We start from the raw sequence: 27,798 nt of genomic DNA on the forward strand, positions 1-27,798 counted from the left end.
TGTTGGCCGGCTCTACTTTCCACCGGCATCATTTTCGCCTCGCGGGAAGACGGTTGGTGAACGGCTGCGATTAATTTCAATATTTTACACCGAAAAAATTATAACGAGCTTTTTTTAATTTCCCTTTGAATGAGGGTGAAGCTTTTTGTCGAGGTGTTTATTGAGACGTTCCCTTGTCAGTGAACCTTGTGTTAAATCCTCACCAAAATGTCAGTTTACAGGATTCTCTTTTAGCCAGTTAACGGATTTTTCACATTACAGTTTTATCTAACGGTAGCTTACAGACGACATTTTAAGACAGTTGCTCGTTTTTTTCCCCCTTTTAATTCAGTTTCATCTTCTGGTCTTAAAATCCAAATCCAGATATTCTGGTTTAATCAAGTCTGAGTTCGTCTTTGGAGAAGAACCGACTGACAGCGCAACAATGGGGGTAAGAAACATTATTTACGCTACTTCGGTTTTCCGCTGCAAAAATGTCGGCCGTTTGTTCGGCACAGATTCGGCTATGTTAAAAGGTGAGTCTGCAGATGAAAGGGTTAAAATGAATGAAGGTATGATGTTAGAATGACATTGAATACGGCCGGTTAGCTATTTATCAAAAGTGTAATGCAGTCAAACGGATCTAATTCCTCTCAGAAAAGTCATTACATTAGGTATCTGCTGTTTATAACACCAAATCAGTGGGTGTAACGATGAAGACGGGGATTAAGTGGGATGAAAGTGGGGGGTGGATTCATTTTTATTCATTTTATTTTTGTGGAGAATATGCTGCAGCTTTCTGACTCATCCATACTGAAGCAGCCTTATTTCAGTCTCACCTAAATGACACGTTAAATGCAGGAGTCTCCATTCTCACCTAGGGAGACAGGCTCAGGTACATTTACTCCACATCCAAACAGGGCGTTTGTGTTTCACACAGCCTGTCGCTTCATTTATGGCATCATAGGTGCTCTGGGTTGTTTTTATGCGATCCAAAAAGCAACTTGGGGTTAAGAACAGGCCAAATACGTTGTCTAGTGCATGCGCTTTTAACAAGCTCGACGCGATTGGTCACGAACTAAAGGGCAGACGCGTTCCCAAAAACAAGCCAGAATTGAATATCTCACATAGTCCGAGATAATAAATGTGCAAAAGCACAGTTATGGACTAATATGTAAGCTGCAAGCTGCCGAGTTTAGTCTTTCCTACCTGATTGGCTGTAGACCCATACCGAGTTTTCTTTTCAGTTCTCCTTAAAGCAGAAAAAATCATAAAATTACACAGATGCCTAAATGTGCAACCCTTCTCTACTGAGGGTGTTGCCTCTGGTTTGTTTCCCTTTTCATTTTCTCAAACGCCATTTAGTACTAACTCATTTACACATTATATAATAGAGCAGGTATGATGCTGCTGCCATGGATGTGGCTGGGTTTACTGAAGGGTAACAAAGCAACAATTGAGTTTTGGGTATCCAAAACGGACAAGTGCGTCAAAATGGTTCCTCAGCAGTGACAATCCTCCCTCTAAACCCCCACGCTCCTAAACATGTTGACTGATGGGTCCCAGAGGAAGATGCTCTCATTGAGGGTAGCCCTCATCGTCTCGTTTCATCCCTGATGCCTAATGAAACCACACTGAGCTTGATCCAGACCCGAAGTTAGGCTTTATGAATTCATAAAGTTAGGCTTTATGAAGCACTTTTTGTGCTATTTTTATGAAGTACATTTTTTTTCTGATTCTGACTGGTCATTTCAGCATTTCCTTGGATTCTGATAAATCAGAATTAGACTAGTAAGAATATATAGTGTAGGGAACTCTGTGAACCCTTAAGTGCTTTCTGTTGTGCTCCATATCCAGCTGTAGAGGGTTGGGATAAGAGAAGGCTAGAGCAGAGTATCGCCGCTGCCCTGTCACGGTTTGTAACTATGTCCACTAGACTGCCTGAGGGGGACACCGCACACAACTCTGGCTACTTCGTTAAAGAGCGGGAGGTGGAGGAGGGGAGAGTGGTTTGTTAGCTCATGGGGGGTGGAGGTGGTGAGTGGAAACTCCCGTGTTCTCTGATTTACCGTTGGATGAATGGAGTGAGAGAGGAGATGCAAGTAAAATGGGCTGTCATGGAGTTAGATGGAGACCAGAGGGAGGGTTAGTTTCCAAAGCAGCTGGGACCATTTGAGATTGACCAATCAGTTGATCAGGACAGAAGCTAATGATCAGGATGGAGGCTGAGGACAAGGAAGGCAGAGGTGAAATTATGGTCAGCTGATTTACATCTTACAGCAGACAGAGTGATGGAGATGGGAGGACAAAGACTCACCTTGAGAAGTGTGCAACCTGGCAAGGATGGTGAAGGAAGCTGCTGCTGGGAAATATTTGTGGTGCAGAGATGGGATGGAAGATTCAGTGATGTGAATGTTTAACCACTAATACAGATGCCTGGCTGAAGTGACCTGAAGTGACCTTAAAGACCGTTCAAGTCGCATGGTGCACTTGTGAGGATGCTTTAAGATGAGAGCCAACCACTGTATGGGATTCACAGCATGGTGTTTATTCATTTACCACAGCCAGCTCTCTTTTATGGCTAAACTTTATGGTAGATTATTATCACATACACATAAAAGTCTGTATGTGGACAGAACATCAGGCAGCAGTGGCTCTGAGGTGTTCCATTGTACCACAGTAGATAAATAAATCACCGTTCAATAGACAAATTCCTCATAATCATCAATTACTTGATGATTGGTGATGTTCAGTTTTTAATAAAATACACTGCTCAAAAAAATAAAGGGAACACTCAAATAACACATCCTAGATCTGAATGAATGAAATATTCTCATTGAATACTTTATTCTGTACAAAGTTGAATGTGCCGACAACAAAATCACAGAAAAATCATCAATGGAAATCAAATTTATTAACCAATGGAGGCCTGGATTTGGAGCCACACACAAAATTAAAGTGAAATGTTCCCTTTATTTTTTTGAGCACTATATTTAAAAATTATACCCATAAAGTGTAAGATTGAACAACACAAAAGGCAAAGTCGTTTAACAACTGGGCAGAGTTTCACTTTGCTCATCTCTAATACTACCTTGTTTCCATTTTCAGCAGTTTCGGCTATTAAGCAGCAACTGCTAGGCTGTGAGAGTCGAACCAACCTAAAAGTGACACATTCAACATTTTCTCGTGTGGCCTAGCTAGCTTTAATAAATCAGCTCAGATTTCCTTAAATTTGGGAGATCTGTGATCTGAGAAACTGATCTCATCTGCCAATCCTATCCTCCTCTGCATGGGTCTGAAAATCAGCCACTGTCCCATTTTGCTCTGCTGACAGAGATGGTTGACTGACAGACTCACCCACCAAATCACTTCAGTTCATAACAAATGCAATTTCAATCCTTTCCTACTTTTTTATGTTGTAAGCTTATACAAAATATGTTTGACAACATATTACATTATGTTCTATACATAGTATATTAGTTTTCCTCAAAGACAGGGCTAATTGTCATTAGCTTTGCAGCCACCTTGTACTGATCAGCCCTGGTTATAGAATGAGAACTGAGCTGCTGTTCCTAAGCGAATGACTGATATCATATTATGTCAGTTTTATATTTTCTGATATTAGACAATTCCAGATCTTAAGACCATTCACTTAAATTATTTGTTTAAGCAATGACACATTAATGGATTCATAACTCTGTCCTTATTACAGGGAGTCTGTGACCTGTCTCCCAAAGGTTCTCATAACTTTGGCTAAAAATGATAAAGAATAAACTAATGTTCTTAAACACGGATAACTAATATTGACTTTACTAAAGGTACTGGTACCTTTCAAAAGCAGCCACCGGTTACCGGTGGCTCTAAGCAGGATGTATTTAGCTGGACTGAGGGCAGAAATGGCTCTTTGGATCAGAAAGATTGAAGAGCCCTGCCTTAGGTTTGCCACCTCTGACATCTATACCGCACTCATAATACCAACTCTTAGTTTGAAAGATCTAATGTGAGGGTGTGGTGCTGAAAATGGACGTTTCTACATTTCTGTCATGTTCAGAGATTCCATGTTCTCTAGTCCAGTCAGCTGTTCTCATGCTCATTCACTTATGTTCCATATTTTTATTTTTAGGATTTACTAAAATACATCAGTAATCATCATCACAAAAATCCTGATCAGACTTTTCATTTTTCAAGTCATTGAGCTCAGAGATTTGAGGTTGGAAGGCCTCCTTGCCAACACCCTAATCTTTTGGCCCCTACACAGGTTCTCTATTAAGTTCAAGTTTGGACTTTGGGTGGGCCTCCCCAAAGCATTATGTTAAAATTCACAGATTAGTTTAAATAATTCTGCTGAGGATACAAATAATTAAATGATAATTTGGGCTTAACTACAGCAGTCATTTTTGGGGATGAAAATAGCAGGACAACACTTCATCTTTTTCTTATTTGAACATTTTGAATGAATTTTGTTTTAATAAATGTCTGTTTGATAAATGAAGCACCAGATAAGCATAGTTTTGATAGAGAAAATGTGAAACAAGTGGCATAGCTTGTCTAAATCTTTGGTTATCTATATTCATTTTGCAGCAGATGTATAAAAGCAATTTATTTTTAAAGTGAGAAATCTTATAGATTTTTCTGTTGAATTTGAGGTGGAAATGTTTACTTTGAATTTACCTATTTAAAGGAAATTTACAATGTAAAATATTCACTGAACTAAATTTTCCTCTGGTTCAGCTGAAATTTTGTGCTGGGAAAACCTTCTCTTTCATATTTAATACGGTGCTAATTTGGCATTTGCCCCCTCCATAAGTATTTTCGCTCATTAGGTAGACTCTTTGCCAACATGCACATGTCAGACAGTCCAGCACATCCTCAGTTTTTTGGCAACTTGAGGACAAACTATTCAGTGATAGACAGAAGTCATAATGTCAAATAGTGGATGCTCTTTTGTTCATATAATTTGTTGTGTAATTGCTGCAGTCAGTCAATATTTCATTAATACTCACTCTGAGCCTCAGGACCCTCTGTAGTTTCCATCTGTGAGGCAGAGTGTAAGAAACTACATTGATCTGTACAACTGCAAATCACCCATTGTTGATCACCAATGTCACTGATTCTGCTCTCAGTGCAGTGAACAGCTTGTGAAAGGCCGCATGACTCATTTGACTCCACTTCCTGTTTAACAGCAAAGTGATGTTGAGGTTTTCCAAAACGTCCCTATGCCTTCTGGAATATCTTTTCATGTTAGGAAAAAAAAACAGTATTACTTAAAAGCCTAAATATGACCTTTTCACACTTTTAATGTGGCCTCCTACTTTACTGGTGACTTCAAGCATTAAAATTAGTCATTTTTACTGGATATTGCTTCGAAGATGTAGATCAAGCAATTGGAATTTGATGGCATCAGTAGGGCTGATTATTTTAGTTACTGAGCAATCTGAGGAATCTGATGATTAATCAGATAATTGAATAAGACATTGTCTTGTTCTGTAGTAGCTTCCTGAGCTAGTTAAAGAGAAAATGCTAGTAAAAAACAATTCATTTATTTTTTTAATACATTTAATTATTTAAAACACTGTACAATTCAAACATCTTAGTCTCAAGTTTGAAGTAAAACATAAAAACATTTCACATTACCTTAAAAATAAAAAAAAAAACTATCTAAAATTGAATTAGGGCTGTATAAATAAATCAATTTGGCGATAAATATCGATATTTTCCGCCCTCAGAAAGTATCGATTTTTCATCCGCAAGTATCGATCCGTTAAACCATAGGGTTCCATAGCCTGACAGCTCTTTTTAACGTCTAGTTTGTTACGGCGTAGCAGCAAGACTCCGCCTCCCTCAGTCTACCTTTCAACTCGAGCTTAAAGTGCACATTACAAACTACACACCAGTTTTTAAATTGTTTTAATAGGCCAAGTATAACCGGAGTTATGCTAAAATTAGTAAACCATATTTTTCTGAATGTCAGAGAAATGTCAAAAGCGCCGCCATTCCCCAGCTTTTCCGATTATGTGAGAGGGAATGAGCTTCCAAACGTACAAAACGAAACGAAACATTAGATTTCTGTGTTTTTGGAAATGTAAAATCTTCAATAAATAACAATGGGCTGTATTTTGTTGCTGAGGAACGAAGTAAAGTTGCGCAAGTAACTGAGAAAGAGAAGCGGAACGGAGAAGCGGAACGGAGAAGCGGAAAGGAGTAGCGAACGGAGCAGCTGCAAAAGCAGTGAAATCGCGAAATTAATGCAAATTTTGACTGGTAGCATTCACTTCGTAATTAGTCTTTAGCTTAGCGGTTTCTGTTCTGTATATAAAGAATTACCTGAAGAATGAACATGGGTTGATAACATCCGAAGCAGGAGCGCAGCGGCGCTGTGTTTTGAGCAGGAAGACGAAGAGGAAAAACCCCCAGCCGGAATCCGCGGCACAGTGAGGATTTCCATGATAACAATGGCTGATCAATCATTCTTATTAGCAACGGACAAAAAGTATCAGAGACTGAGAGTACTATGAGATCCTGGCAGTCAGAGATCCAAGCAGGGGAATAGCGGCGCTGCGTAGCTGCAGGGAGTCGATCACTACGGGGTGAGGCGGAGCCACGACTTTAGCAGTTAGACGAAAGCAGCTTATAGCCATGGCTAACTCCGGGAGACAAGGTAGAAAAGCCTTTTTTCCAAAAGACTGCATTTGTGGCTGCATTTTTACTCCAAAATGCAGCCACAGTGTCCAAAAGAAAAAACATAAGTGGAATCATTTGCATATTGAGAGTCTACAGAGGCTGATAATCTCCCCACTCTGCTCCTGGATTACCGTTTAAACTTTTGAGTTTAATGTCAAATCCACATGAATTAAATGACAGAAACTAATTCTCTCACTGCGTCTTTGATTCATTTTGTCCAGCTGCAGACTGTTAGACTGTCCAATCAGAGTCAGGTATTGTGTAATTCGTGCTTTTAATCAGTTTTCAGTTAACTAAATTCAAGCCTAAGGAACACAAAATGTCACTAAAATCACTCTGTCCTTCTAAAATCTTTCAGAAAATCGTAAAAATGCACTGAATCATAGCGAAATCGTATCACTCAACAAATATTGTGATACATATCGCATTGTGACCAGAATATCGTATCGTATCGTGAAATTATTGTATCACTACACCCCTAAATTGAATGCCTTGTATGTTATACTTCGCTGTCAGTCTAAAGTTTGAAGTATGAAAAATTTTTGTTATAAAATATTTCTGTTTTTTATTTTTTTACATCGTTATTCTTCTTGATCAGCAAGCATGTGCAATATATTTTCCTGTGCATGCTCTACATATATAGGAAAATATATTGTAACAGTTACAGATAAGTTTGTCTCTTCGAAAGGGAACAAAAACCTCACCTGTTAGCAGCCACAAATGAGCTTGATGCACGTAGTGGATGTTTCCTAGAATTTAGATCAGTAAACTCAAAATTCAGGTCGGACCAAATTTATATGATTAAGTTCTGGGTTGGGCTTTTATGGCGAGTTTTAGTAAGCCTACATTACATACAGCACAGAGAAAACTGAGCAAGAATACAAAATGTAAAGATATGTTAATGTATTTACTGAAGTCTAAATGGAGGAGCAGGGAGTTCAGCCTGGTGAGCAAAGTAAGAAAATAAGGTTCAGAAGTAAAACTACAACTAGCTCAACTTAATAAGCTTTAATGTTTCCTGCTGAGGTGCTGAATTGTGGAAGACATGTTGATGTGAAATTTCATTATGCAGTGGACTGAGCTAGTTAAGCTTTTCTGTTTAGTGTTAAAGTCTGTCCTGGGCCTCCTCCCTCTGTAGCTGCTAGAAGCACTTAGCATTCGTCAACACCTCATTGGCGGATGTTGGAGCATTGCACAACAAAAATAATCATCTGGCCAGAAGATAGGGCGCTAAATAGTAAAACATAATTTAACAAAGCTTTAAGGCAGATAATTTTTACATATTTAGGTCCTCTACTCATTCAATGAATTGTTACAACCCTACTGATCATGAACAAATTTATTTTCATGTTATTGTTAGTTATGCCACACTGAAAGAAATGCAATGGCTATTGATGAAGAATATTTTACACAAATAAATCTTGGAGATTTTATCTCTTAAAAGCATACGTTACAAAAAATAAGCACAGTGGTTATTTTTTGTGGTCCAGACGGCTTCTTCCAGTTTGAACCTCAGTGCTGATGAGTGGAAGAGAGCCTTGAAGCAGATGGAGGGAGGAGAGTGTAAACAAACTGGGAGGGCTTAGGGAGGCGCTGATGATGAAGAACCCCTCTTATGCTATTGCCTTTGTGTGTTTAACAAGCAGTCCTTCAATATTTTCTAGGTCAGTCAGTTCGGTGAGCTGTGTGGTAATCCATTTCTTTTTGCGTGCAGAACTATGATCTATTTAATGTGGCACAACCGGAGCTACTACTCTGCTCTCAGGGCTACACTGACGGGAGCCTCCATTCAGACTCAGAGCCAGCATCGTGACATTCTGATCACTGGAACATCATCAGATTAGGTTGAAAAATGGGTTAAATACCAGCTGAATCGGTGCCAGCTGGCAGATACTTCACCAACAAGTCTGCTGTTACTGTATCCGCTGATGCAAAGACCTGATAAAGGTTTTGCTGGTAGTGGATTGTTAGCTTTTCAAACTCCCATTTGCCCAAACTGGGGTATGGCCATAAAATATTTCTGTCTGATGTCAAAATTTGACCCCTGATTTCTGCAGATTAAAAAGATAATCCAGTTTTCCTCAGACTCGGCTCAGGAATAAAACATGTTGGTCAGGTTACAGTTCACCAGCAGAACAGATAAATACAAGGATTCTTCATGTTCCTGTGTGTGGACCTTGTTTTTAAGTCTTAAAGTTTAGTAACTTTTGAACAGTTTGCTCAGTTTCTTGAGAAAAAAGGTTGTTTCTCCTCATTTGTCATCTTTCCTGAGCATGTAAACAGACTTCTCAGACTGAAAAGTATTTTACATCATCAGATCCTTCCTCCATTCAGCTTTATAGTAATTTATGAGATTGAGAAATATTCTTGGAGAGGTTTGTAGATTTGAGATAGTTTTAGTGGGAAGAGTGTCAGAAGAAGTCATCCCAGAACCTGATTGTTCATTTATTTTTACATCCATTCACTGTTTATACGCGCTTATTTTTGCATGATGTCAGGGGCTGGTGTTCATCTCTAGCCATTGAGGACCCAGGGTACACCCTCGGCAGGTCACCACTCTACACAAGACTTAGAATTATGTACACATGGTTTCCTCAGCAAAGTGTCCTAAGGGCAATTTGGAGTAAGTGTTTAGGCTAACAGTCTGACTGTGGTAACCTACACATGCAGAGGGAGAACCTGCAAATTCCACGCAGAAAAACCTCAAGTCAAGATCCGAACAAATGAGGTTGTTGCTGCAAGGCAAAGGTGCTACCAACATCACTCTGTAGCCTTGCTAGAGATACACATTTTGGGTTGTTTTAAATGTGGGGCAGAAAGGAGGAGAGTCCTCATCAGAACTTTCTGTCCCTGACAACTACTGAGAATAGGCATCAGTGCATACAGAGCAGAGTTTCCTCCAGAAAACCTGCTAGGCCCGGTGTTAGGGTACTAGGGCGGTCTGCTGGTGGTTCACCATGTTTTTGTGCAGGGCCGTCCCCTCGCTCCCAGTTCAACGCATCAACTATAAGCCTACCCTAATTTGTCTTTACTGACACCCTGCTTAAAATAAACAAACAATGCTTAGGGGCCAAGTAAAGTCTGGTGGCCCACCAGATTTACAATACAGTGGGGGAAACCCTGCAGAGTCACAATCTAATGAGCCATTGAAGTTAAAATAAACACAATTCTACAAAACTTTAATCTCCTGTTTTTGCTAGTATAGGAGATTATAACAAGGTCAACAGCATGTTTACCTTGTTTTGATATGAGTTATTAATTTAGTTTTAACATTTTTCTTTGTGATTCTATTTAAATGTGTGCAAAAAATTTTCAGCTTAAGTAGGTTAGAGTTTTGTTTTTATTAAAAAAAAATTGAATGACTAAAGTTTAGGCTGTCACTAACTGCAGCTGTCTGCATACCTGAACGTAGCTAAAGCTGCTGGTCACATGACCCAGAGGAAGCCACAGTGGCTTCAATCACTCTCACTGTCTCCATCGCAATATTGGGTTAAAGACCTATAAACCCAGATTTAACCAGCCACCAAAATAATGTGTGTAACCTGTAATGCAGGCGAGCTCATAGCCTGGTGTCTTGCAGATTATGTGGTTTACGTAATGGGGACTTGAGTTTCATCCTGGAGTTTCAACACAGGTCATTTCTAAATATCATAAACGGGAAACTGCCAGGAGAAACCAGATGCCTCTTTTAATCCTCAAAAAGGCTAGAATCTCAATACAGTTTACAGTTTTTACCATGTGTTTTACCAGAATGGGTGGGGAAATTATTCTTATGCTCACAATTTATTCTATTAAATTTAAATGCTATACAATTTCTTTCAACATTAGTGAAAAAAGTAACAAATTGCAATATCTTATCAAATTTGTCAGCTTAAGTTAAATATAAAGAAGCATGTTATTGTCAGAATTGGTGGTTGGTAGTGGTGAGGATAGACGCAGAGACCCAGGTTATGGTGAAGATGATGATGAATTTAATAATAATGATGCTCGTAACAGTCCAATACAGGCAACACGGCGGAGAGACTAGCACACAGCTAAACACCGGTAGCAACTGATAAACAGGACTGGAAATGGGAGCTTACACTATCCAGGACTTCGCAGTTCTACTGGATAAGCGCACTTAGACAGGGACTAAGACATAGACACAGACAAGGACACGACCAGAGACAAAGACAACAGATGGACATAAATACACACGAGGTAATCAAGGGAACGAGACACACCTGGGAGACAATCAACGGGGACATGGAAGGCAGAGACTGAGACTCACAGGGAAAAGGATAACAATAAGCACAGAAACAACTCAAAAATAAACACACAGAAACACGGATCATGACAGTTATCTTTGTAAAGATAAAATGTTTAATCGTCACAAGTTTTCTTTACTACAGTACAAAAATGTGTGTTTGTTACGAATGCAGAGGCAGCAAAGGAGAGAGTGACAGAGGGGGATTATTGTTGTTCAGCGGGTTAATCTGTGGCTGTAGTAAACATGCTACTGTCCAGGGTTCAGAACACTTTCTGACAGATGGCCAGAGATACATCAACGTGCAGTGTTTGTAAATCCACGTGTTCACGCATAAGCGTGGAAGAACACATGTTCATCAGTAGTTTTTTAATCTTTTTTTATTTAGATTTTTTCATCGAACCTCCAAATTCTTTAATCAGTTTCACTATTTTTCTCTCCACAACCAAACTACAAGTTGACTTTAGTTATGCCACACATGTACAGACACTGGATTCTGTTTATATGACATCCTTAAATAAAAATTTTAATTTTTATATGACATTGTTGGTACTTGGCTCATTAACACTTAATGAACTACAAGATGTCCTGATAGGATCCAGAAATATTTCCTACATGTTAAGAGAAAACTTAACATGTCCAATAGATATCAGGTTGTTTCAAATTGTTTTTATTTATATTTTCATAGAGGCAGACATAAGTTTAATATCACCTTTATAACAATTGTTTTGAATATTTTAGATATTTAGATGACTAGCCTTTTGGTTCCAGCAAGCAAGTAGAAATTGGGTCTTTTTTTGTTGCAGGTTCTTCCAGGAGAATTGATCTTTCTCATTTCGGAGATTATCTCTCAGGAATACAGCAGTGATAAGATTTTACTGAGGTCTCGTTGGGAATGTCAGCAAAAGTTCAATGCTGAATCTGATTTTTTTTTTTGTTAGGAAATTAAACAACCTATAAACTGAAAGCAAACCAAGTTTTGGGAATTAAAAAAAGTTCTCCTGTCCCCATTCCTTTGTGCCATTTTCTGGTTTCTGAGGGACAAGCAGTTTTTATCAGAGCAGCCGGCTGGTATTTTAGTTCTGCTGCAGGAACCCATGGGATGTTCCTCTGTCAGTGCAAAGGCAGCGCAGTAAAGCTTCAACAGGAATGTGTGAAATACTGAAATTAAATACTGAAATCCAGGACTACAAACATAGTTAGTCATTAATGAGGTGTTATATAATGCTTCATTTATAACCAGTATTTTATTTATTAATCCAAGGTTGAGCAAATAATTAGATCAAGCAACTATGATGGAAAAAGTAAATTTCATTTAATAATAAACTAAATATATATTTTCTTCTGACAAAAGTGGACGTTGCAACTGATCAATACAATGTGGCCCATCATACTGACAAATGAAGCTTTAGATTTAGATTTTCTGTCTTGAATATCTTATATTTATATGTAATTCTATCTATGTAACGGTATTTACTGCCAAAAACAGGAAAGAAAATACATCGGTTTTCAAGTGAAAAACTGTTTTTTATTAAACATATGACATCAAGTGCTTGATTTTCAATGTTATGTTAACTGGAGGTGACCTGCAGACCTAAAACTACTTAGATCTGCATAAAGGGGTTACCAGCATAGAAATGAGGGCAGCCAAGGCTAGAAAAACATCATTTTAAGTTTTTCATGGTTTCTCATCTCTTCTTGGTGCTTTATTTTATCTCCTAAAGTTATATTTGTTCAGTTTTAAGACTGATGTTTCCAAATGACTGATCACGTTTTAACCAAGATCTTCTGAGTCATATTGTTGAATCGACACCAGTTGAATGTAGTTATTGTAAAGTAAACAATCTGCTTTTCTACTTTGAAAATAACTCTGAGTCCCCAGTACTGAGTTTGCAACTCCTCAACGAGTCAACGATTGGACGTTTCAGCAGACTGGGCTATTGTATGTTTTCATAAACTACTGTAAGATTTGTTCGTAGTCCAAGTCTAAGTTGAATTTTCTTTTTTCAGGTCAGTGTAACTTGTACCTTCCTTCCATCACAGTCTGAACAACAGAAACAGAGTCAGAAATGATGGTGGGATAAATTACAAATTACACCCAATCTGGAAACTTTCATCAATGTGAAGGTTCTCTTGTTATCTTAATACATCAGTATTATATTCTCTATAGATCAGTTGTCAGATTCACCAACCATCAGTATGTGTCCTGAATGTATCGCCTGGTATCTCGTTCCTCATTTGTCTTATATTTTGTTCCTGATTAGTAGATATTGCTCTCTACTATGAAGGGCTAAAAGAAAGCTTTTTGGCCTTTGTGTGTTCCAGTACGGACGGTCGGACAGCTACCGGGTGGCCACCACACAGGACACGGATGACAAGGAGACTCAAAAGAAGAAGGGAGGAAAGGACATGGATGACCTGAAGAAAGAAGTACCCATCGTACGTGCTCTTCCTGTGTTTCAGATACTGATGTTCAGCATTCATCTGCGTTACCCAGGTTCATTTGATGAAGAACTGTATGACTAATGGTTAATGTGGAAGCAGAGAGATTATCAGAACCAGAAGAGTAAAATCAAGTCACCTGATCTTCAGTTTTTAAATGAAATAATAAAGAAGATGTTTTTAGCACTTCGTCCTGCAGGTTGTGGTTTAACATGGACAACCTATTTAATTTCTTTGTGGAGTGATTTATTTCTCTAAGAGGCAGAAGATGTTCAAACCCACAGCATAGCTTGTTGATTTAAAGCCACTTAACATGTTTCAGATGAAATAATATCAAACTGAAGATAAAAAAAATGCTTTGCTGTATTAAAAACAAGGATTTGCTGTCCTACGTTTAGTGGTTTTCCAGGTGCAGATTTTGAACTTATATAAGAATAGTTGACATGAATTTTGATGGCATTTATCTGTCAGCTGGAAGGTTGTTGGTTTGATCCCACCTTCCCACCATCCTGTGTTGAAGCTATCTTAGGAAAGACCCTAAAAGTGTTAAAGTGCTCAGGTTTGTGTGCTAACAGGTGAATGCGACTCATCAGTAAGACTTGAAATGTTCTTTATGAATGTTGCCTTTTATGTAGGTTTTTAAATTCACCGCCCATCTGTTTTCTCTGCAGACGGAACATAAAATGTCCGTTGAGGAGGTTTGCCGGAAATACAACACGGATATCGTTCAGGTAAGATATTAACTTCAAACCACACAGATCAGTCTGAAACTTCCTGTTTCAGGACAACAACAGCAGCTTCACCTCAGTTAGAACATCAGTTTCAAAACTCTCTTTTTTTTCCCCCAGAAATGTTCTGTTTAAAACAAATATTCTCCGTCCTAAATGCTTTGCTTCTGGGCTCAACCTTTCTTTGGAGATTTGTTTTCATGTTTGTTTATATCTATGACCCTCCTACTGATTGGTTGGTATAGATCCCCTCTCTGTGTTTACCACACCCAGGGTTTGACCAATGCCAAGGCAGCAGAGTTCCTGGCCAGGGACGGACCCAATGCCCTGACCCCACCCCCCACCACTCCAGAGTGGATCAAGTTCTGCCGTCAGCTGTTTGGTGGCTTCTCTATCTTGCTGTGGATCGGTGCCATCCTCTGCTTCCTGGCCTACGCCATCCAGGCTGCGACAGAGGATGATCCTCCTGGGGATAATGTAAGTGGATGGTGGTCACAAACATTCATGCTTGAAGTTGCTTTAAATGGAAATGTAGCTTCTAACATTGTTGCAATGTAATTTTAGTGGAACTATGGCAGATAGTTACTGAATCAGGCTATGTTCACACAGCAGGTCCTGATGCTCAATTTCAATTTTTGCTGAAATCTTTTATGTTGTTTTTTTGGTGTGGACATTCATACTACTAATTAAAACCGACTGCCATGAGACCTCTGTGCAGATTATAACACAGAGCATTCTGGGTAAATACAACCAAAACAAAAGTGTGTGTCTGGCGCTAGCTGGTGAAATGGTGTGCAGACTTTTACAAAAAAGAAATCCTACAACTGCTTTTTTACATTTTGTGAGGATGGAAGTTGTGCTCATGTCTTCTTTGGAGGTTTATGTGTCGTTTTGTTCAGTCGTTCTCGGTGCAGCGCCCCCTCATGTCAGGGGATGAACAGGCGTTTCAGCCGGTCTGGTTAGTTTGCCACAGTGCAGTGGAAAGAGAACAGCAGCAGCTGAAAATGTAACAAATGTTTCAATTTTGGTCCCCCAGTGGAACCAAGTCTACCAGAGTATCAGGTGGGAAAACACCCCAACAGAGTGGACTCCCCATCATAATTTGACCAGAGCCCCCAATTCTTCAGCTTCTAAACAATCAACTCAGAAGAAAATGTTTTCTTGCTGCTAATATGCATTAGAGAGTTTCAGTACTTTTCAGTTTCTCCCCAATGGTCAAAATTTTCTGCCTGATAGTTGTGGAGACGTGTCAGTGCTAGGGTGAGTATTTGCTGCTCTGTTTCCCCTCATCTCGTCAGAGATCATTGTGCAGAGTCCTCCGGGATGAGTGTGTCAGCTGTTTGTCCCGACGCTGCCAACTGGCCCATCTTCAGGATGACACACTCCGTCCTGTTAGCGTCCGTTTTCATGACGCCGTTGGGAGATGGTGACTCCTGGTGTTTGGAACGTTTGGGGAAGAGAAAGATATTGTCGGTTCAGCACAGTTTCCATGCTGGGTCAGAGCACAGAACAGAGCCGAGAACAGAGGCTAAATGGTTCTGACGCACACAGCATGACCAGACAAAATACTGTGGGTCAGTCCGCAGGGAGGAGTCATGAAACAGCAGCAGTGTTGAGCCAGGATGAGCGCTCCTGTCTGTTAGCCACCAAAACATGAGTTCATGCTCCAATGACCAGCCACAAACAAATATAGATCACAGGGCTTTGAGAAGTTAGTTAATGTGTTTCACCACATGTTAACATTTAAGACAATAAAAACAGCTACAGCTTGAAGTCTTCAGTGATAACTTCACATTTTTCTAAAATAGTTTTCCTTTCTTTCAGGAAGAAAGAAAGGATTATATTTTTTGCATATATTTTTAGATTATGTTTTTATAATCTAAAAATATATGCAACATATTTTTAGATTAGAAAAGTGATCTAATTTGACAGACTTTTACATCAGATCTGAAAGTCTCCTATTTTTTCTCTTCTCTTCTTCTCTCTCTGTAGTTATATCTGGGTATTGTGCTTTCGGCTGTTGTCGTCGTCACCGGCTGCTTCTCCTATTTTCAGGAAGCTAAGAGCTCCAAGATCATGGAGTCCTTCAAGAACATGGTCCCTCAGGTGCAAATGTCTTTTGTGGTTTTTGCTTTTTTTCCTAAATCTCTAACAAACATAGATAGTGAATCTTTCTATGCTGTTTTCACAGTGTTTAAAAAAAAGAACCCTTCCAAAATGTTTTTTGGCACCATTTCAAGGTTTTGTTTTCTTATGTAACTGAGTTTTATGGCAGTCAGATGTTTCTACATTAAATTTTATTCCTGTAAAACTTTTTGCTTTGTACCAGTTGATACCCAACTTTTTTGCCACAACTTTTTTTTATCTTTCTATACCAGTTAAAACATTTAGCTATGAATTATCTCATGACTGCCTTCCGTTCCCAGCAAGCCTTGGTGATCCGAGAGGGAGAGAAGATGCAGATCGATGCCGAGCAGGTGGTGGCAGGAGACCTGGTGGAGGTGAAGGGAGGCGACCGGATCCCCGCTGACCTCCGCATCATCTCCTCCCATGGTTGCAAGGTGTCCACAAACAAAAAAAATTAAGCTCTATCAACTTATCTATTTAAAGAACTAATTTTAAACGGTTTTCCTGCGTTTCCAGGTTGACAACTCATCCCTGACTGGAGAATCGGAGCCCCAGACCAGGTCACCTGAGTGTACCCATGACAACCCTCTGGAAACCCGAAACATTGCCTTCTTCTCCACCAACTGTGTCGAGGGTAACTTCACTACTGTCAAGTTCATAATGGTCTTTATAAATTTAACATTAATGTAGACAACAAACAACCCTTTCATCTGTGCAATGTATTTATAGAGTAGAAAGGTGTAGCAGACAAGTGACGTTGTTTTTAATTATCAAGTAACATGGTTTATTAAATAAAATAATGCAACTTCCCTTTTTTGGGCTGCACAGTGGCACAGGTTTTAGTACTGTTGCTTTGCAGCAAGAAGGTCCTGGGTTTGAATCCTGGCCTGGGTCTGGAGTTTGCATGTTCTCCCAGTGCATGCGTGGGTTCTGTCCTGGTACTCCAGCTTTCTCCCACATTCCAAAAGCATGACTGTCAGGTTGATTGGTCTCTCTAAATTCTTCTTATGTGTGGTTGTGTGTGTATGACTGTTTGTCCTGTCTGTCTCTGTGTTGCCCTGGGTTAGGGTTATGGTTACCTGTGCAGGGTGATGACGCCTCTCGCTTGTTAACCGATAGGCACCAGCACTCCTCGTGACCCCACTAGGGATAAACATATAATAGGCTGGATGGGATTTCCATTCTTTTTCCACATGCTTTGAATAGACTAATAAGTAGATTAGAAATTTATATAAGAAGCACTACAGGGATATTTTGACATTTGTGTGAATGTAATTATTGTTTTCCAACTTCAGCTTCATATGTTTGTAATGCATTTTGCTATTAAAGATAAAACTATGATGATCCTAATTAGACAATAGTTTAAAATTCCTGCTATATTTATCATTTTTCGCCTGGTGCCCTCTTGTGGTCACAATTCATGTCTCGTGCTTTCAAGTTAAATCAAACAGTCAACCCTGTTTATGCTTTCATTTATTGTGATTCTATGTAATAATGTTGATTAGTTTCTGTTTTTAACTTCCTGTGTTTTTTTAATGCCATAAGTGTAACAGTGTTCTCTAACCTTGTCTCTAGGAACTGCTCGTGGAATCGTCGTGTGTACCGGTGATCGTACAGTGATGGGTCGCATCGCCACACTCACCTCAGGCCTGGAGACCGGCAAGGTAACAACTTCATGTCCACAGGCCACGCCCTGCAGCGGCGCATTAAAGCTCCTGATTCACAAGAACATCAGTTAAAGATGGTTATCAAATATTTATGCCTACTTTATCCAGTTTCTCTACTTTTTGGGTTTACAGATGGTTGTGTACGTTTATTTTTCTGCCGTAACAAAGTAGTTTCAGCTTATCTGAGCTTCAAAAAGTGAGATAAGGTTCATCGTTTCATTTAAGGTTAAAAACAGGTTATTTAAAGCATAAAGCTGCCAGCACTCTTATAAAAGATCTACATTTGAACAAGACTTTGTTTTTCATCTTTTTTCAGACACCCATTGCCAGGGAGATTGAGCACTTCATCCATATCATCACTGGCGTGGCCGTCTTTCTTGGTGTGACCTTCTTCATCCTTTCGCTGGTCCTGGGCTACACCTGGCTGGAGGCTGTCATCTTCCTCATCGGCATCATCGTCGCTAATGTCCCTGAAGGACTTCTGGCTACTGTCACCGTGAGTTTTCAGAGAAACTGGTTTGAGTGTTTGTGGTGTTTTTATCTTTGAAAAAAACGGGGGGGGGGGGGGGGGTGGTTAGACAATCATTTCTGTAATGTTTCTGTCGAGTTGGGATTTTGTTATAGCTACATTTTGTGTGTTGTCCTTTATATTTGTTGTAGGTAGAGGAGGGCAATATGGACTACAAGTTTTATCACAATATTTTGTGGTAGTATTTTGATAACAATAAAATGATAAGAATTATTTATTACTTGTTTTAGGTCACTTTTACTTGCATAGCTCCACAAACACAAATGCACTTGAAAAATATTTCACTAAAATACTATTTTACTGAACATTGGTAGATTTGTTGTTACTGTCAGTCTGTTGTGTGTTTGTTTCAGTGTGTGTTTTGTAACTGCAGTGATTATGCTGAACGTTTTGTCTTGTGGTGTTTTTTTCTCTTAGTTTTGTGTTTTTGTGCTGTAACTGTGTCTGGCTCAGTTTTTGTATCTGTGCTGAATGTGTTCAGTTCTCTCTCCGTGTGTGTGTCTTTGTACCAAAGCACTCATGTGGTTGTGTGTTTCTCTTTGTCCATTCTCCTCTCTGTAATGTCTCTCCCCTCTTTTCCAGGGCGGGGCTTTCTGCAATGACAACAGCTAGTTAATGTAATGACATTAGGTCTGCTACTTTTTAGCTTGATAGTCTGAACTTGGCCTCCTTGGCTCGGCCTTGGCTTGTTCTGTTTGGCCCTTTGGCCTTGCTGTACTTGGCTCAATACCATAATGCCGGGGTGTCAAACTCATTTTCATTTCGGGCCATATCAAGATGATGAATGTTCTCAAAGGGCAGATTGTGCCAGAATGCATTGCTAAAATCTATTAACCTCTTAATTAAAATATTAATAAATAGCTGTGTCTGCATTCAATGAGAACTTTAAAATTATGCATATTGATCATATTTTCACACTGGTCAGTCCCTCCAAGATTTTGCAATTGTTTTTGTGATATTTAGCTATCAAAATCACAGATTTTGTGGTGCTACTTTAGAAATATTTGCATGGAATTTTGCAATATTTACGCTGATGTATGACAGTAAATGTGACTTTTTGTTACTTGCCACATCAATCAGACTATAACCTGACATCAAGATAGACTGAGGCAGCATGGTATTACAATTAAGAAACACTGCCACCTGCAGGTGGGAGTTAGCATTGCTTAAACCCAAAGTTTTAAACCACTTTTGCAGAAAATTTGCAATAAATTCACAATTGTGCTTTATAATAGTAATGCAGGGCTTTGTTGATTTTTGCATGAATTTTTGCGGTCGTGAAAAACTGGAGGGACTGATCGATGAAATTTGGCAGTGTACAGATAAAACCTGGTTTGATTTGATCAAATCTGATAAAATAATATTTAAACACACAGCTGTTCTCTTCAAGGTTCTATTTATGTGGCCCTGGAGTCCAGAGGGCCACATAAAAAGCTATGACGGACCAGATTTGGCCACTGGGCCTCGAGTTTGACACATGTCCCATAATGCATTGCTGTTCTGCTGCGTCACCTCACTCAGTCATGCCTCTGCATCGCTTTATTGGCTGTTTATACTTCTCAGAAGGAATGTTGATGTTAGTGCATTTTGCTGAGCTGTTAAGGAGAATAAAGTTGTTCGGGAATCTCGTTTGGGCTGTTTCTTATTTGGTTTAGTTTCCTACTAATTAACTCTGCTCAAGCAGATGCTCCTCTAACGTCAGGTTCCCCCATATAAACGCACTAATTTATCTTTATTCTTTTCTTTCTTTGTTGTAATCGCCATCTATCCATCCTTCTCTTCCTCCGTTTGTCTCCTCCTTGGCCTCCCTCTCTGGCATCACTCTGTCCTTCCAGGTGTGTTTGACTCTGACTGCGAAGCGAATGGCCCGTAAGAACTGCCTGGTGAAGAACCTGGAGGCTGTGGAAACTCTGGGTTCCACCTCCACCATCTGCTCCGACAAGACCGGCACCCTGACCCAGAACCGGATGACCGTGGCCCACATGTGGTTCGACAATCAGATCCACGAGGCTGACACGACTGAAGACCAGTCTGGTGAGAAATATGGACTGGGAGGAGTTTCAGTTCATCCTTAACAAGAACTAGTTCTGAGTTCAACCAGGTTTTTATGTAGTTTATTTTATATGTAGCTCAATAACCAATTAGCACCTTGATTATGTCATCGCCTAGCATTTGTAAGATAATCATATTTTGTCATTAGGCTCTCATTTTGTCTTCTATAAAAACTATTTTTACAATAAGTGAATTCCCAACCAGCTGCTCTAATTCACATATTAAATGCTTTTCTCATTAGAGGAGGAGGTCATTGCTGGCCTCTGGTTTAGATTTATAAACACTGACCGGAAACTTTGTTTTAATCAATATTTAAGACCATATAAATAATAGAGAAGTGTTTCAAATCAACACTGACAGACTAAAAGACAACAGCACAATAATAAAATAATAATAATAATTGTACAAAGCAATGAAATTACTCTTGTTGGTATTATGAAAATCAAATTTATCATCTGACTTGTTTGTACAATAATATCTTAATTGTAAAACTAAAGCTCAACTCTGCTCTTTTCACCTACACACACACACACACACACACACACACTGTGCATGTTATCTATCTGATTCCCAACCATGAGCCCTTGTTACTTCCAAAGCGCCTAAATGTAGGTCAACAGGTCTGTGAGGACGCTGGTGTCCCCATGGCAGATAAGAGGTTAAAATAAATCTTAAATTCAGCTAAACACCTCATGAAATGTACTGCTGGTAAAGTTTTTATATGTTCAACAATCTACAAAAAAACAAAACCGCTATTTGCCCTGTTAGTTTTAGAGCATTAAGTTCTCAAGAGTTCAGTGTAGAAGAGACTCGATAAGAAATCAGATTTTAGTTGTGTAGCAGGAAACACCCAGACATCGGATAAAGTAGTTTTCTTTTGACTCTTTTAGGTTCCTCTTTCGACAAAAGTTCACTAACATGGGTATCTCTGGCTCGCGTTGCTGGACTGTGCAACCGTGCTGTGTTCAAGGCCGGTCAGGAATCTCTGCCCATCCTGAAACGTGATGTAGCCGGCGACGCCTCCGAGTCAGCTCTGCTCAAGTGCATCGAGTTGTCCTGTGGCAGTGTCAAAAGCATGAGGGACAAGTACAAGAAGGTGGCTGAGATCCCCTTCAACTCCACCAACAAGTATCAGGTAGTCGCTGATCCAATAGTTCTTGGACTAGGTCAGACCAGAAGCCGCAAACTCTGAAACGACTCTTTATTAAACACACAATGAAATATTGTTCCCATTCAGCTTTCAGTTCATGAAACTATGGAAGAAAATGTAAGTCCGTACCTGCTGGTGATGAAGGGAGCCCCTGAAAGGATCCTGGACCGCTGCTCCACCATCATAATCCAAGGCAAAGAGCAGCCAATGGACGACGAGATGAAGGAGGCTTTCCAGAACGCCTACCTGGAACTGGGAGGACTGGGGGAGAGAGTACTGGGTAAGAATAAACCCCAGGTTAATGCCAGGCACAAAGAAATTAAACCAAGTTAGTAAAGAAATGATGTGTGATAAATTGAAATGACACGGGAAGAATCGAAAGTTTGGAAGTTAATGAAATATATTGAGAGTTTGTACTGGTGCTTGAAATCCTAGAAAATGTTTCCATTTCATTTAAGTGTTTTCAAGGTTTGGAAAGTGCTTGATATTCAAACTGTAGAGTTTTGTAATAAAGTTCAATCTAATGTTTGATTAATGCCTAAATTTGGAAAACATTATTCACACTTGAAACCAGATATTTTCATACAAGACACATGCTCATTTTTTCTCACTGTCTGAAGTTAAACCAGACCAAATCTTTCTTGTTTTATTCATTTAGAATTAAAAAAATTTTTGTAACTTTATTTGTATGTTGGTTATGCTAAGGTTAACATGAACATATTCAAAACGTATTTACAGTTCTCTTTTCCTGCCCCTTCCAGGTTTTTGCCACCTGTTCATGCCACAGGACAAGTATCCCAAAGGCTTTTCCTTCGACACAGATGATGTCAACTTCCAAATAGACAACCTTTGCTTTGTTGGCCTCATGTCTATGATCGATCCTCCTCGCGCCGCCGTCCCTGATGCTGTGGGAAAATGTCGCTCCGCTGGCATCAAGGTGAAAACCTTCCAGTTCCAGCTTTAAAGTTAGAGAAGCCCAGAAAATCAGCACAGCTAAAACATTTGTAAATATGTTTCTATTGCAGTTCTACTCTTTGATACAAGTTCCAGTCCAAATTCAATTTAACTTTAATTATAAAGAAGCTTATGCAACCACAACAGACCAAAGTGCTGTAAGGAGAAATGCATCCACTGTGTGACCAATTATTAGGCAAATCGTATTTCTGAAGAGTATATTTATTATCATCTATTTGTCCAATCATTGTAACACTGAAGATTAACTCTGCTCTCGTTATGTATCGGTGATTTCTAACATGAAATGAAAGGCTTCCTAGTGTGTTCAGCAACTTATTAACATGTCATTTTATTTTGGATTATTATTTTCTAATTTTGCCTCCTATTTGCTGTTGTGAAGGTTATTATGGTGACTGGTGACCATCCAATCACAGCCAAGGCCATTGCTAAGGGAGTCGGGATCATTTCTGAGGGCAATGAGACGGTGGAAGACATCGCTGCTCGCCTCAACATTCCTGTCAGCCAAGTTAACGCCAGGTCAGACAGCAGGCCCACATTTATGCATCTAGTCTTATTCCATTGATGAATAACATGAGGGATTATTTAGATCATCAATTGAAGGAATATAATAATTACATTCATGACAGCTGTGTTTATCATTTGGAGGAAACTGTTGCTTGAAATTGTTTTTGTTTTGTAGGGATGCCAAGGCCTGCGTGATCCACGGCACAGATCTGAAAGACCTGACTCAGGACCAGATAGACGACATTTTGAAGAACCACACAGAGATAGTCTTTGCTAGAACTTCCCCACAGCAGAAGCTCATTATTGTCGAAGGTTGCCAGCGACAGGTAGAGTCAATAAACATTACAGTTGATTCTAGCTGTTCATTAGTAGATCTCCTGTTGTATATTTGGTCTGATAATATGAATGTGGAACGTTCCGTCAGGGAGCCATCGTGGCTGTGACAGGGGACGGCGTGAATGATTCTCCGGCGCTGAAGAAGGCAGACATCGGCGTTGCCATGGGGATTTCTGGCTCTGACGTGTCCAAACAAGCAGCAGACATGATCCTGCTGGACGACAACTTTGCTTCCATTGTGACTGGCGTGGAAGAAGGTGTGTGATTTAAAAACAAAGCAGGTGTTAGAGATTGGAGCAAGTAAAAAGTTCAGAAATGAACCTGAAATAAAAGCACAATTAAAACAGCTTTACTATTGTAAATATGATCTATTTTACAGGCCAAACCTTTTGTGTCTGCAAACCCTGACTAAATACTTGTCATGTTTTTGTCTTCAGGACGCCTGATTTTTGACAACCTGAAGAAGTCCATCGCTTACACCCTGACCAGCAACATCCCAGAGATCACCCCATTCCTGTTCTTCATCCTGGTCAACATCCCTCTGCCGCTGGGCACCATCACCATCCTCTGCATCGACCTGGGAACCGACATGGTGAGAACAAAGTGTCAGTCAGAACCGATCACTCCTAGGTTCTACATTTTCCCACAGATTCAGCATTTCTACACACTTTGATGGATTAAACAATAAGTTTGCATGCAAAGAGAATCAAAATATATGAGCTGTAAATAAACATAAAACAATATCAGTTAATGAGTCACTAGGAAACATATGGCTCGTTGAGTGTAACTGCAAATTAGGTGCAAACTGCAAAAACAATTTTATCATGATGTCATTGTCTAAGTACTGCCTCATATAAATGCAGAGGTATCTAAAGAATAATACAGACCAACACTAGTTAAAGTACCAACTCTTAAAGCTTGGCTAATGAAAAGATTATCTTTGGTATGTTCATTTTTCTTTCTGAAGAATAAAGAAAACACAGAAAGTGATAAACAATGTTCTTCATCTGTCAGGTTTAAATTTGCTCTTACAGCAGTGAATTTATCACTTTTTTCAGGTCAAATCTGAGTCATGTAACATTTTTCATTTATCTTTCTACATTTAAGACATAGAGCTGTAGATTTGTTACCAACATTGAGTCCTGTTTACATCCATATGGTTTCTACAGTTCTTGTAGTATTGATGAGGCACATGTCTTTCAGGCTCTTATTCTCACACTGATGTGAGGATGTGAAAAACGTTAGGGCAGCTGAATGATAAAATAACTAAGTATTTTGTCCCTTTGGCAAAAAATCTCAAATTGAGCTCATTCACTTGTTTACTGTCGATCGGTTGAGCTTCTTCTGCTCACCTGAAACTGTTCATGTAAACATTTTAGAAATAGTTTTTCTTTCTGTGAATGAAATGTTTGTTTACGTTTCCATTAAATTGATTGAGGTTTGACGAATAAACCATGTTTGTTCTGTTTGAGGTTCCTGCTATTTCTCTGGCCTACGAAGCAGCAGAAAGTGACATCATGAAGCGCCAGCCAAGGAACCCGCTGAGGGACAAACTGGTCAACGAGAGGCTCATCAGTATCTCATATGGACAGATTGGTGGGTTATCTTCTACCACCAGAGTTATAAAACATGAACTATATTCACACTGGGGCTACACTAACCAGCATGCTATGCTCTGTTTCTGCAGGCATGATCCAAGCTCTTGGTGGCTTCTTTGCCTATTTTGTTATCATGGCTGAAAACGGTTTCCTGCCGTCTCACCTTGTTGGTATCCGGCTGAACTGGGACGATCGCTCTAACAACGACCTGGAGGACAGCTACGGCCAGCAATGGGTACCAGTCTCTCTGTTGTCATGTTAGCCTTCTGACTTCTCTGTTGATGTCAGCCACATGGAACAAACATGAAAAACATCACAATAACTAATTTTCTGATGTGATGATGGTGTGAAGCCAAGCAGCACTGAAACAGGAACATGTTCTGTTTTTTCTGCCAGACGTATGAGCAGCGGAAGATCGTAGAGTTCACCTGCCACACAGCCTTCTTCGTCAGCATCGTGGTGGTGCAGTGGGCCGACGTCATCATCTGCAAGACCAGACGCAACTCCGTCTTCCAGCAGGGAATGAAGTGAGGATGAAATGATCTCAAAGCATCGGCAAAAATAGACCTTAAAAAATTCTGATCATGAAAGGCTTTCTTTAAAAAGAAATGACTTGTGTCCTCAGATGATTACAGGTCTTCCAGTAGATTAGCAGAAACATTCTTGAACCAGGAAGTTTATTTAACAATCAACATCAAGCTGATCTGAGTTTAATGGCAGGTGAAAAATCTGGAACAAAAGATCCAGCTTTCAATCAGCTTTTAAACATTGCAGTTCCTCACTGCAGCCACATGGTGGCAGTAATAAACCAGATGTTCTCTGACAGCATTTAGAGCCTGATGAGGATGTGATTACAGAGCAAATTGAGACGAGTCCACACTTTTGTTTTTTTCTGGCTCAACTCTGGGTTCCTCCTTTCCCCTCTGTTACTCTGGATTTCCTGCTACATCTTAAATTCTCCTAACGTTGCATTTTACCTGTGATCGCTCAAATTGTTTCTCCTTCGTTTGTTTTGCAGGAATAAGATCCTGATCTTTGGGTTGTTTGAGGAAACGGCTCTGGCTGCGTTCCTGTCCTACTGCCCCGGGTTGGACGTGGGGCTCCGGATGTACCCACTCAAGTAAGAAACCTGCACTACACGTTCAAACCTGCAAAGAACAATAAATTCAGATAAAGGTCATTTGTTTCTTTAAATCTAGTTACTATAGTCTTATTTCTCCTCTCCTACTTTATTTTAGCAGCTCAGTAAAGCGTAGTGATTTTCTTTTTTTAGTTTTTGTTCTCCCCTTCGAGGCCCGGTCTGTCCCGATCCACTCTCACCCTGACTGTTGTCTCTCCTCAGGCCCACCTGGTGGTTCTGTGCGTTTCCGTACAGTTTCCTCATCTTTGTTTACGACGAAATCCGAAAGCTCATCATTCGCCGAGACCCTGGAGGTAAGTTCAGACCCTCGCCCACTTTGATAGCAGAGGCTCATTTCAGTCATGACCTGAGTCAGTAACTGGTGGCTCCCTCTTCTTCTCCTGTCCCTTTCTTCCTCTTCTGCAGGCTGGGTGGAAAAAGAGACTTACTATTAAATCATCAAAACATCCTTTGCTTCTATCCCATCCTTCCCTAAACTCGCCCCTGCTTCTGTCCCTGCCTTCCCTTCTCCATCCACTCATGTGTTGCTCCTTTCATTTTCTCTAAAGTACTAGAGAAAATGATGTTTACTCATCCTTCCATCTTTTCTTCACTCCCCCATGTTCATTTCTAAACTAAAAACACAACTGCCAAGACAACGAGAGGACCAACAGCAGAAGGGTTGAGGATGGGGGAGGCGTGGCCTTCTTACAGCCCCTCCCCATCCTCTCCGTCCCTCTGTCCTTTTTCTATCCAAAGTCTGTACAGCACTAATCTGCCAGAGCCACAGTTTGTGCCGACATCGTTCCTCCACTGCCGGCTTCAGCCGCTCATCGTTAGCGCGCTCGATATTCCGCCGCTGCTCGGTGCTCCGCAAACATCCTGATCCACGAGTTAAAAAACCCGACTGTTCCTCCGCCCGCCTCTGGAGCGGAGCGGACGTCCCGTTTCTGTCCACCTCTGGAGTCGAACGGCCCAGATCCAGCTGCGTAATCACTGCCATTCCTCCTCTTTACTCACTGCCGTCCTCCTCTTCCTCCTCTTCTCACCAGTGAGCCAAGCGCTCACCGACGTCCCGGCAGGGTGGAAGAAAGGCTCCACTCCCTCCCCCCTCCTCCCATCCCTGTATTCTTCTCTGTTAATCGTTTTCTAATAGATGACTGCGTGTTTTTTAAAAACTCAATTGTTTGTAAAAGTTTTGTGTTTCTTTTTCTTTTTAAGTTCAGAGTGGGTCTGAGAGCTGCTTGTTTTCATTCGGACATGACAAAGCACACCGTCCCTCCTTATCCCTCCTCTTCTTACCCCCCACCCCTCCTCTCCTGTCGATCTGTCCCAGTTTCTGTCTGTTTGTGAACACTGTGGAAACCCTCCGTCCTCCTCAAACCCGACCAGATCTCACTCCTGTTCCCTTCTCCTTTAAAAAATAAAGAAAACAATCTTTCTGTGTCCTAGGAAAAAGAGATTTCTCTCCAGTTTCAGTCTTTAAATCTATGGAAAATGTGGAATAAGGCCCTGTACCTTAGCTCCTGAAACAGCAGCAGATGAAAAAAAGAGAGTTAAATTAAATAAAAACAGAAGGATCTCTCTTGTTCAGCTTGATCTCCAGTTTGTTTTGTGTGGAGTTATGTCAAAAAAATGGGAATAAATTCTGTGACCAACTCTTA

The 27,798-nt window shown here is 40.1% G+C and overlaps 1 protein-coding gene across 1 annotated transcript; it reads left to right on the forward strand.

The window, feature by feature from the left end:
- The first annotated feature begins 18 nt into the window (after window positions 1-18).
- atp1a3a (ATPase Na+/K+ transporting subunit alpha 3a) lies at window positions 19-27,798 on the forward strand. Its single transcript, XM_007559983.2, has 23 exons — window positions 19-430; window positions 13,232-13,345; window positions 14,020-14,079; window positions 14,350-14,553; window positions 16,069-16,182; window positions 16,503-16,637; window positions 16,720-16,837; window positions 17,779-17,867; window positions 18,187-18,366; window positions 20,235-20,433; window positions 21,342-21,586; window positions 21,689-21,881; window positions 22,363-22,538; window positions 22,956-23,092; window positions 23,256-23,406; window positions 23,505-23,673; window positions 23,854-24,008; window positions 24,889-25,012; window positions 25,104-25,249; window positions 25,411-25,541; window positions 26,033-26,134; window positions 26,357-26,448; window positions 26,561-27,798. Exons 1-23 carry the CDS (start codon window positions 425-427, stop codon window positions 26,587-26,589), a joined length of 3,069 nt encoding a protein of 1,022 aa, XP_007560045.1. The 5' UTR covers window positions 19-424; the 3' UTR covers window positions 26,590-27,798.

The sequence above is a fragment of the Poecilia formosa genome, unplaced genomic scaffold, assembly GCF_000485575.1.
Source record: "Poecilia formosa unplaced genomic scaffold, Poecilia_formosa-5.1.2 Scaffold112, whole genome shotgun sequence".
In the NCBI taxonomy this organism is placed as follows: Eukaryota; Metazoa; Chordata; class Actinopteri; order Cyprinodontiformes; family Poeciliidae; genus Poecilia; species Poecilia formosa.